Genomic DNA, 11,444 nt, shown 5'->3' on the forward strand with positions numbered 1-11,444 from the left:
GAAGCAAGATGTATTATACCATTACTAGAAATGCTGGGAGTAGTTGACTTTAAATTGTAGGCTGAAGTGGGCTTGTACACACTAAGCACTCCTTTTATAAATGTAAAAAAATGAAATGGAAGTAGTCATTATGAAAATTGTTTCATTCTTGGCTTGTAACACAGCTCAAATGTGGTATATGCTATTGTGTAGAAGTCTAATAATAGTTTATAAATGGATGCAAATTATTTTAAACAAATCATTTCTGAACCTAACATTTGTATTGCCTGTTTAAGAGATTTATAAAATTGCGTGGTGGGAGTAGTTTTGCTGTAACAACACACATACTAATTTGGGCCAGTGGGAGATAATAAACTACAAATAGTTCAGAAGATTTGATTTATTTTTGTGGAGAGACAGAGAAATACCTTCTCTGACATGTATTGCAAAATTTTGGGGTTTTTTGTGTCTTGCCTTCAGTGATTGTTTTAGGGAGAGAGAACCATACTGGCTAATAGAAAGCTTCTGGATTTTTGCTGCCATTTCTCTCAGGGAGAAATCTTTATAATGATGACCACCCTTTTATAGCTTAAAGATTACTAGATTTTTTTTTTTAACTGCATTCATCTCAATCTTACCTTTTTGTAAAGGATTAAGTGTTAGAGGCTATTTAAAGTGGGGTTTTTTCCAAGTTTTGTTTACTTTGAACATTTCAGAAATTACAATTAACAGTGCTGTTGATCTTCCGTGGAAGTGTATATTATGACTAGATTTCCTACTCTAGTTGTTAAGAAATTACATAGATAAATTTAAATTTTTTAGTGCATTATTTTTTTCTGTTAGAATTTTGAGTGGTCAGCACACGTATATAGGTATGAGCAAAGCAAGGTTGTTATAGTATTACTGAAAATTTTTCTTTTCAGATATATTATAATTTAGTGGGGTTGATTACTTTGATAATTTTCCAGGCTGGCAGATGCTGCATTTGGACTTTGGTTTAACATTACAAAACACCCAGAGGCAGAACTGCCCCTTTTAATTAAATTCAGTAATTCAAACTTAATACTTGTTTCCATACTAAATAAAATTTTTCGTACTGTAGAAAACTTTTTTCTCTTCCTAGAGATTCAGTAAGTAATATGAATCTAGAAGTTACAGTGGTGATACACAGTAGTAGGGCTTAAAATATTACGGGAAAGTGGTAAGCAGATCATAAACTGCAAATACTTCATGCTTTGGTACAACTGTGTTTCTTTAGAGCTGTAAAAGACCTGTGATTCCTTTTTCTTGTGTATGTGACATTGTTTAATGTATTTGACATTAAACTAAGCATATCCAGGTTACTGACTTTCTCTTTCTACAGGCAAGTGAACAAGATATTCTTAAATATCTGATTAAATGGGGAGAACACCAGCTGATGAAGAGGATAGCAGATCGAGGTGAGGGTTCTTTAAACAACACAGTACTAAACCAAATAAACCAAAATTTATGGAAGTTCTATTTCATGAGTCATCTGTAACTTAGGGAAATTCAATCTACTTTGTTCATAGTATAGTCAAAACTAAGCAAATACTCCTGCATTTTTTAAAGGTTTTGTTATCTAAAAAATGACGACACAGCATTCTGAGGAGATTGTTTGGCCTGAAGAAGAAAAGGCTTAGAGGAGATCTTAGTGTAGTCTATAAATATCTAATGGCAGGAAGCAAAGAAAATAGAGCAGCACTCTTCTGTTGGCACCCAGGACAAGATGAGAGGCAATGAGGCATTAACTGAAATACAAGAAGCTGTGAAGATGGTCAGACACTGGCACAGGCTGCCCAGAATAGTTGTGATACCTCCATCCTTGGAGGTATTCACATGCCAACTGGATGCAGTGATGGGCAATGTACTGTATTTTACCTGGGGAGGTATGGGAAGAGGGCATTGCTTGTGACTGAACCCAGACTTCTAGGAGTCCTTTCAACCTCTGTGATTGTCTGGTTTTGAAGTGTTTGGTTTCCTGTTGTCTCAGAATTATTTTTCTTGTAACTAATTCATTAAATAAAAAAACCTTGCAGTATCTTCTGTCGCAGGCTTCTCACAGTAGAGTTACTCTTAGTTCATTGTGTCAGCCTTTCACTTCAGTTTGAGTATGTCTCTCTCACAGGAATCTGTGGTAGTGAAAAACAAGCCAGCAAGTGGCACCAGTGTTTTCCCTACAGGAGATGTAAATGTATTTTTATGAGCCTGGATGCACATTACTGGTATAGCGGTAATTTCAGGAGCAGTCCTACACGTGTTGGATATGGGGAGTAGGTTAAATGTATATATTTCCTAATTAACAAATGTGAGGAGATTGTAGATCATCCACACTGCAAAGTGTCAATCACATAGTGCCACAAGAGGAACAGAAAAAGAAGAACCTGCCTGAGTGAAAACAGCAGTACTGTCTTGGGAGGGCTAGCCATGCTTTTGAAATCCACTGTTACTGCTTGCATGTAACAGTTACTGCTTGTCATGGATGTGCTTTATGAAATGCAATAAATAGTTAAAAGATGTGCTTCTAGTGACCTGAGTATTTACCTATTTCCAAAACAAGATTTTCCAAGTGTTTGTCCTAGGGCACATTGAAACATAATGGAGTCAGTTAAACAGTAACAGACCTGGACAGGGCAGAAGCTGCTCCTTTGGGATCACTGCACAGCTTCTTGCTCTGGCATTCATTAAGTAAAGAGCTTTTTTCTTATCTGGGATCATCAGATAACACAACAAACAAAAGCAGAAATAACAGCAACACTGAATTCTGTCAGATTAGGGTCAGATTTAGTCTAGTAATTTCATCTAAATTCCTCAGTGACTCTTCTGATTTTGCAGCTCTGAATGTGTGATTGTGTAACTAAAATGCCACAAAGCGTTAGAGAATGTCATGAGCTGTGGCCAAAACTTGAGCTGTGTGTACCGAGGGAGGGTGGGGTGGATATATTTGACAGGTTTCCTCAAAGAGGGAAGCTATTGAAATTCAGGTTGGGCACAATACCTAAAATACACATGAGAGTACATGGTCATCTTGCCATCTCCAGGAAGATACCCACTCCTGGGACAAATAGGTATCCTGTGACCATGAGAGCAATTTGAATGGGCTTGACACCATATTACTTAGATGGGTTACACAAGGAAGCTTGAATAATGTATCCCAGAGGATTCTTCTGACCCTAATTTGTAGAAAGTGTCTTTGAAGACTGCTGGGGAAAGGGAGAGGAGCTATGGAAGAGTTCCTGGGAGAACTGCTAGCAGGGAGGTACAGCTCTTGATAGAGCTCTCCAAGTGTTTACCCCAAACACCTATGTTTGTATTTTCTACCTGGCTTACACTGTGAAATTGGCAGTTGTGCAGATGGCCTGGGCTCGTATAAACTGAACCTCTCTCTGTGGATCCTTCATGTCAGATTTTAAGGCATGAAATAGAATTGTAGAATCAATTAGGCTGGAAAAGACCTCCAGGATCATGTGGTCCAACCCTTGACCAATCACCACCTTGTCAACTAGACCGTAGGACTAAGTGCCATGTCCAGTTGTTAGTTTTGTGGAATAATGCTGATGAGTGCTATTGATTTAAAATCAGTATTTTCTTTCCTTTTCTATAACTTCCTGTAAGCCCTGTACCTCCCACTATCCTCTTTAAACTTTCTGATGTAAACTTGGCATTTCTTGTTCCTTCCCACAGAGCCTAATTTGCTCAGTGGTACTGCTCACAGTGTGAATAAAAGAGGTGTGAAGAGGAGAGATCTTGACATTGAAGAGCTGAGGGAGATCCTGTCTCCACTTTTACCTTTTGTCCGCATTGAGCACATCTTACCCATGAATAGTGAAGTACTGAGTGATGCAGTAAGTCAGTTGTCTCATACAAATACCATCTCTGGGTTCTTTGTACTTTACATGTTACAATGTTCAGGTGTGGCGTTTTTTTTGCTTTGGTGGTTGTTGGTTTTGTTTGTTTACTTTAAGGATTAATTTCTAAAGTGTTATCATTGAGAATAATATATGTATAACACTTTTTTTGGTTAGATTCAGTGTTCTTTAAATCTATCAAAAGGCTAAAGAAAAATCAGTGGTGTAAGGATGTAAAAAAAATGCATTTATTACAGGTTTTTACCATATTAATATTTAAAAAACAGTAAAACTCTTTCTTGATTCTTAAAGATGAAGAGAGGCCTGATTAGTACTCCCCCTTCAGACATGCTACCAACATCAGAAGGTGGAAAGTCAAATGCCTGGCTGCGGCAAAAAAATGCTGGAATATATGTGCGGCCAAGACTGTTCTCGCCGTATGTGGAGGAGGCTAAGGTAATATCAACAATGCTTGACTGTTCTCAGATTGGAGTCTTCAGGGGGTTCTGTAAACAGGGAAAGATTTTGGTATGTTTTGTCTCTTTACGTGTACTGGCCTAAAATACTAACATTTTCAATTTAACAAGACTTACAAGATTGATCATCAGGCTCAAGTCTCTAGAACTGGTCAGAAAAATTTCAACAAAATTTTTTTTTGTCGAAATTGAAATGTTTGCGAGACAGATCTTGATGAAATTCCACCGGAAACAAAGCAGCGTTGTGAGGGAAACCTCCCTGGTTTCCAGCCAGTTTGCCGGCCCAGCTCCTCGGCAGCCCTCCTGGCAGGCGGATGGCAAGGTGAGAGCCTGAGAGTCCCAGTCTGCAGCTAGTCAGCAACCTTGGTGCCAGCTCTTTCAGGCTCCCCAGCTCCCACCAGGGCTGGGTGGAGAACTGCTATTCCACTCGGCAGAGGACTCTGATATTTCATCTTCTTGTTTGAATCAGAACATACCCAAAAATCTTGTGATCCTCCGCAAAATGGAATAAATATCCTGTGTCCAATTGGAATGAAGTCCTTTGTTTCCCTCTCAGGCAGTCGCTTCCCTACTTAATTTCTTGCATGAGCACTATCGAGCTGAAGATCTTGTAGCATCACTGGTGGCAGGGTGGAGATGGTGCTGTGTGGGGCAGGAATGTGCCACATTCTGTTTGACAGAATGGGAGCCTTTTGTGTCACTGATGCCACCACTTCGGGTAGCTCTGACTTAAGTTGAGAGCTTGTGAGTCCCAGCAGTGCAGGTGACAGCAAAACAAGAGGGTTAGGTGAGGCTGTATAAATCCACATCACGTACAGACTGTGACCACTGTTCTGGTGAATTGGGAGTTTTTGCCCTGTGCTGAGAGAGAAAATGTTTTCTACAGGTATGACTTGTTGATGTCCTCTTTGAGGGGAGGGAAAAAATAAAAGTACTTTGCATTTTGGGCATACCAGCTAGGGAGCACCAAGTGGCACTAAAACAGCAAAGACAGACTAGCTGGTTACAATGTTACCTCTGTATCTTGGAGTGCTAAAACTAACAAAAATGTGATAAAAGCTTTGACTCGTAGTTTTCAGGCATGTATTACCAGAGTGCTTTAGTAGTTATCCAAAGTAAAAAGTGCATTCTAACACCGCCCACTTCCCACACCCCTGTCAGGCTTCCTACTTGATAGATATTGGTTTCCTATTATGCTGTTAATATTTTTAAAGGTGTTACTGGCTTCTTTAACCTTAGAGGGAGGACTCTCATACTTAGTCTCTGATGTCTTTACTCCTCCTGTTGATAGTTTAATTATTGTAAAGTTAAGAAATCGTGAATGAGTGATTCTGGATTTTTGTTTCCTATTCCCCTGCTAGTCTCCCATTTTTTGAAATAAATTCATTTAACATTAAGTAAGAATCTTCAAAGGGTAGGCATAAATTCTTTTCTGTTCTTTCAGGTGTCTGAGGGAAACATGTTTCATTTTCAGGCTAGTGGCATGTTTCATTTTCTGTGCGGTGGCCAGAGAGTTGACACTCACCGGCAGTAATTTTCTAAGTTCAGGGGGTTTGGCCTCTAGAAGGTCAGTTCTAATCTGACAGGTTAAAACAAACAAAGCAACCTTCCCAAACTATTCTCCTGCCTGCTCTTAGCTCTGAAACTCAACTGTGATCATGACTGGAAGATGGAGTAGAAAATGCTGGGGAAAAGGCAGATGTTGTTTGTGACCTGACAAAGTTACTATGGAGTAGCCATGGCTAGACTTGTGTCACTGGGGCTGTGCTGGCAGCAGGTGGCAGTGGGGATGTGTGCAGTGCCTTCCTGAGGCTCTGGTGGCTGTCGTTGCAGTCAGTGCTGGATGAGATGATGGTGGAGCAAACGGACCTCGTTCGCCTGCGGATGGTGCGAATGTCCAACGTGCCCGACACGCTGTACATGGTGAACAACGCGGTGCCGCAGTGCTGCCACGTCATCACCCACCAGCAAGTCAGCACTAACCAGACCAGCCCTCCCTCAGTGATAGCCAACGAGATCCCAGGTGAGCTGCTGATTGCCTCCCAGGAGCACGTGGGGGCTTGGGCCTGGGGGAGTGAGAGTCACTTACTGAACTTCATCATTTCTCAGAGAGTAGTACTGCACCAGAAATAGTCCTTTTGCGTTGATCTATCTGAAAGACATTAACTGGTTTTGGATGGCATAGTAACTAGTCAAAAAAAAAACCCAAAAAAACTCTTGGACTGGTTAAACACGGTAGAACAGTTGCTGGAGCCCAGCTCTCTGTTCTCAGAATTTTCTACAGGATTCTCAGTTTTCTACTACCAGTTGTCCAGTATAGGTAAGATCTATGAGTCTGGAAAATTTCTTTTAAAAATCAAAAGCTAGAGAACATAACTTGTAAGGAAATCAGCTGAACTCAGTATGCCAGAAAAGTATTGGAAGTAGGCACTCAAAACACATTTACTTCAATTTACCAAATCCACTTTAGCTTTGAAGTCAAACCAACTTAATTCCTTGTGGAACAGTATGTCAGAGTACATTTTTATAGACTCAAGTAAATATGTTCTCTCTTGACTTCAGGATGATTGGTGTGACATTTCCCATAGGCAAGCCAGGAAAATATATACTAAATATGTTTTGTCATTTATGCATATGATTTTTTGGTGTCAGACTGGAAGAGTGTATTGAGTGGGGTTCCTAAAGTATTTGGCTCTTCCCAACTTTCACCTGTCCCATTAATACTCGGTATGCATAGAGAATACACTGGGAAAACTGGCAACTGATGCAAGTTGGAAGGGTCAGTGGATGTTTTGGAGGGCAGGATTAGATAGCTAAATGACCGAGATTAAATTCTAATTCAGTGAAGGAAGTGGAAAATGCTGTGCCTATGGCATTCCCCATTTTATAAGCTCTTTGTGTATCAATTATGTCTCTGTTCAGTCAGCTGTGTTGAAAGGAAGTAGATAAACTATTCTTATAGATGCTAGATCCAGGACAAAAGTAACGGATTGAAATTGCTACAAGAGAATTTAATTTGAGGTGTTAGGAAGATTTGAAACACTGTTAAGTTATAAAATCTCTAGGAAAATTTGTAGAATGATTTTGATCTGTTTGCTTCTTGTGGTCTAGGAAGAGACTTGATAAAGCCTAAAAGGAGCTTCTGAAAACTTTTGTTTGAAAAAATTGATAAAAATACAAATTGTTTGTTTAGAAACTTGGAGCTCTCAGCAAAAGTGTGGCATCTCTGCAGTACTTTATAGTACTTGGGCTTCCCTCCCCAGAAAAGAGTAAATGTATTTATCATGAATTGAATATAAAGTATTTCATTGTAAGATAGGATTTTGATAACACTTAGCTCAATCTTAATTTCCAAAGAAGCTGAGAAAGGCAGCAGATTCTCAGAAGTCTTCAATGTTTTGCAAGAGTTCTCATGTTCTTGAAAAAAATGGCTCTGTTTTCTGGTGAGCATGGGACATCTTGACCAATGTGAAACTCCACTGCAGCTTGGTTCTGTACAATTTAATAGGTAGGAATTACTGCCAGTCCTTCGATTTGAGCATAGATATGAGCTCTGAGCCTGGCCAGTCATTGGAGCACAGGAATTGTGTCCTGGCAACTGTTGGCTTTGCTTAGTCCTGTAATTAAGCAAAAGAATTTATTGTTTTGCCAATGCCTTTTTTCTAGAATGGGCAGATGGGGTCCAGTTAATTTGAGGAGATTAAAGCCTGTCTCAGACCTATAAATTGTGCAGGAATATATCCTGAAGCATCGCTGGAACACAGGAAGTGCCATGGTGGGAGCTGGGCAGCATTGCCTGCATGGCCTTTGGGCTGGGCTCAGAACAGGGGGTGCTTCCCAGCTCAGCTGTTCTCTGTCTGTCCCTGGCATCTCCTTGCACCCACTGCCTGAGGACTATATTTGCACAGATCTGCTGGCAGCATGTCTTAGTGCTCTTTCTGCAGCACTATTGTAAAATGAATTCAGCCTCTGCTGAAGCCTGTTCTAATTTGAGACCAGTTTCTACAAGTGGTTGGGTTTCCTTACATGTTTTCCAGTTTCAGTTTGAATTAGAAATCTCACAACTGAGAGAATTATATCTTTTTTATATATGTAATATTTTTTCCATGTGTTTCGCATGAATAATAGTAAAAAAACCAAACAAAACCAGAAACAAACCAGGGTTTGAGAAGGCAGCACTTTAATGAAAACCTTATATCATTTTTATGCCTACTAGTTTGGAGAACTGCTTCAGACTTCTCTTAAACCCTCTTTTTTAAGTATTAGCAAAATGCTGGCTGTAGCTAAACACCTGGCTGCTAAACCAGAATTTTTCAGAAGAATTTAAGTGTGTGGAGGGTTGCATTACTTTCAAGCCTTGAAGACTGGTTAGAATGAGTTCCTTCTCTCCTCTCCCAGTACAGGAACTCTACTAAGGGGGGAATATTTTGTATTACCTATAATTATCCTTCATGTACCAATGTAAACTTCATTAAATTGGGACCAGTTGTAGTTGTTTGGTGTTGGTTTTTCTCTTTCTCTGTAATGCAAATGTCTTTTCACACTGTTCTTGCTGTATGATCTGTTTAATTTTTATGAGCTTTCATTACGGACGTCTGGTCATGGTAATATGTAACACTTGTAAAGCTGGTAAAGGATCAGATGCCAGGACTTACACACTCAGAAATCTGGATTTGTCTTCTCTATTATATGCACATTTTCCTTAGGACAGAAACACCACAGAGAAATATCATTCATCATCAAACAGCAGTAAGAAGTGGCATGAGAAAGTTTTGCAACAGGATAAATACCCAAAATTATACATGGCTTTCTTTTGGAATGATTTTTTAAAAATTATTTCAATATGACTGCATAAAACAACATAATTTTAACAGGTTTTTGTTGGCTTACAGTTTGTGTAACTTTCGTAAAATGCTCTTTCTCTAGTTACATACTGGTGTTATGGTCTTGTGATTATAGATCTGCGTCAGAAGTATGAAATGTATGCCAAAAAAATCAATGAATTCTTGGCCTGTACAATTCATGAGGGAACATTCAGTTGTTATTTAAGATATCCTGCCCCCACTTCAAATCGTGGAATTCCTGCATCATAAGGGGTTTACAAAGAAGGCTCTACTTGTGGCTTATTCTAGCAGAAGCTAGGGAAGTGGTGTATGTTTTTATCATTTGTATGATGTGTGTTATCCCATGTGGCTTAATGATGCTCCGTGGAACATGTGTAAGTTGAACAGTTCTTGGCAGAATGTTTCTTAAAAAAAACAGGCCAAGGCAGCCTGATGTTAGATTTTTCCTTTAGAATACATCTAACCATTGCAATTAAACTTACAGTCTCGCAGTTGAAAAAGGAATCTCTCTCATCCCTACCCCACTGTCCGTTATCCCTCCAGTTCCCAGTCTCCTGGTTGTGAAGGAGATGATCAAGCGGCTGCAGGAGCTGCGGCACACGGAGCAGGTGCAGAGAGCCTACGCGCTGAACTGCGGGGAAGGCGCCACGGTCAGCTACGAGATCCAGATCCGCGTGCTGCGGGAATTCGGGCTTTCTGATGCTGCTGCTGAGCTCCTGCAGGTATGAAGAATGTCTGTGTACAACCATGAAGGGACTTGATTGTGTGCTCTGCAGTGGGAGCACTTGCTGTGTGCACATGCAGGTGCACAAGTGCTTTGAAATGCCTGCGTGACTGTCCAGGTGCATTTGATGTATGTGATTTTATAAACCTCTAAGTGCAATGTAGAAATAGTTTTCTCAAGAGTCATTGCCATTCAAGAGGCTCTTATTGACACAGATTTTGGAGACAAAATAAAACTGCTGAAAAGGGAGTTGATGAGAACAATAGAACCATAACTTGAAACCTAGATCATTATTTATTCTTAGAGAGAAGAAAAAGTTGTAACTAATACTGTATCTGTACTTGTATACTAATACAAGTACTGTAAGGTCTGCACAGTACTGGTCAGGACTGGGAAACTGAAAATCCCACTTCTGTTTATAAACTGGTGCTAAAGCAAATGCATTTGCTGGTCAGCTTACAGTGAATCTGATGCTTCTTGTCATATTTTAAAAAGACCCAAATCAATTTTGCATAGTAGCTGTAGTCACCTTGAATGTTGGTGAGCTTGTAGGTAGCACAACCAGGCAGTTACAATACTGGCATGTTTCTGAGTGTTTGGGAGATTTTTCTAGATGGTGTCCTACTTTGTCTTGTTATTTGCTGTGGTTTTTTCCTTTGCAGAATCCTCACAAATTCTTTCCTGATGAGCGATTTGGGGATGAAAGCCCACTCTTGACAGTGAGACAGTCTGGACGATGTCGCGTCAACAGCACTCCCACTGCAGAAACCATGTTTACAGAACTGGACTCTTTCGTGGCCTTCCATCCACCATTGCCCCCTCCTCCACCTCCATACCACCCACCAGCAACTCCTATTCATAACCAGTTCAAAGTGGGCTGGAAACAAAGGGTGCCAAGTCAACATCCCTCCCGTTCCTTTTCTTACCCATGTAATCACTCGCTGTTCCACTCCCGGACAGCTCCCAAAGCTGCGCCGCCTGTCTACCTGCCCAGCGTGAAGGCAGCACCTCCTGACTGCACCAACACCACGGCTCTGGGGCGGCAAACAGTGGCAGCAGCAGCAGCAGTGATGGCAGCTGAGAAACAAGTAGTGAGTATTGGGATTTCTCCTCTTTTCCCTATTTCTGGCCACTCAAAGTACCTCATAGAAGGAGCTGGAGAGAATTCTTACGATGAAGTGACTTGGCTTTTTTAAATAAAAGAGCTTTTTTGTTAGGTAGGAGAAGGTTTTTCTACTAAACTGTCAGCATTCTCTATCCCAAAGGCATGCCCTAATCCTTGGGAGAATGAACATTCCAGGGGCAGGAGCATTATTGGTGGGGCAAATGGCACTCAGGAATCTTCTGAAATCACATAATCATAGAAAGTCCTGAGTTGGAAGGGATCCAGAGGGATCATCAAAGTCCAGCTCCTGGCCCTGCACAGGACACCCCAAGAGTCACAGCATGTGCCTGAAAGCATTGTCCAAATGCTTCTTGAACTCTGTCAGGCTTAGTGCTGTGACCATTTCCCCTGGGGAGCCTGTTCCAGTGCCAACCACCCTCTGGGTGAAAC

General features: G+C 40.7%; 1 protein-coding gene across 2 annotated transcripts in view; it reads left to right on the top strand.

The window, feature by feature from the left end:
- BTBD7 (BTB domain containing 7) overlaps positions 1–11,444 on the top strand; it is a 55,375-nt gene that overhangs the window by 37,337 nt on the left and 6,594 nt on the right. The window contains exons 5-11 of one of the 2 annotated variants that reach the window (XM_085061509.1): positions 1,343–1,418; positions 3,682–3,842; positions 4,158–4,301; positions 4,530–4,643; positions 6,155–6,344; positions 9,709–9,887; positions 10,552–10,980. In XM_085061509.1, the coding sequence (XP_084917635.1) occupies positions 1,343–1,418; positions 3,682–3,842; positions 4,158–4,301; positions 4,530–4,643; positions 6,155–6,344; positions 9,709–9,887; positions 10,552–10,980 (1,293 nt within the window). The remainder of the gene's footprint in view (positions 1–1,342; positions 1,419–3,681; positions 3,843–4,157; positions 4,302–4,529; positions 4,644–6,154; positions 6,345–9,708; positions 9,888–10,551; positions 10,981–11,444) is intronic. The other variant, XM_085061510.1, reaches the window with a different exon arrangement.

The sequence above is a fragment of the Lichenostomus cassidix genome, chromosome 5 (assembly GCF_008360975.1).
Source record: "Lichenostomus cassidix isolate B80296 chromosome 5, HeHo_3.0, whole genome shotgun sequence".
Lineage (NCBI taxonomy): Eukaryota > Metazoa > Chordata > Aves > Passeriformes > Meliphagidae > Lichenostomus > Lichenostomus cassidix.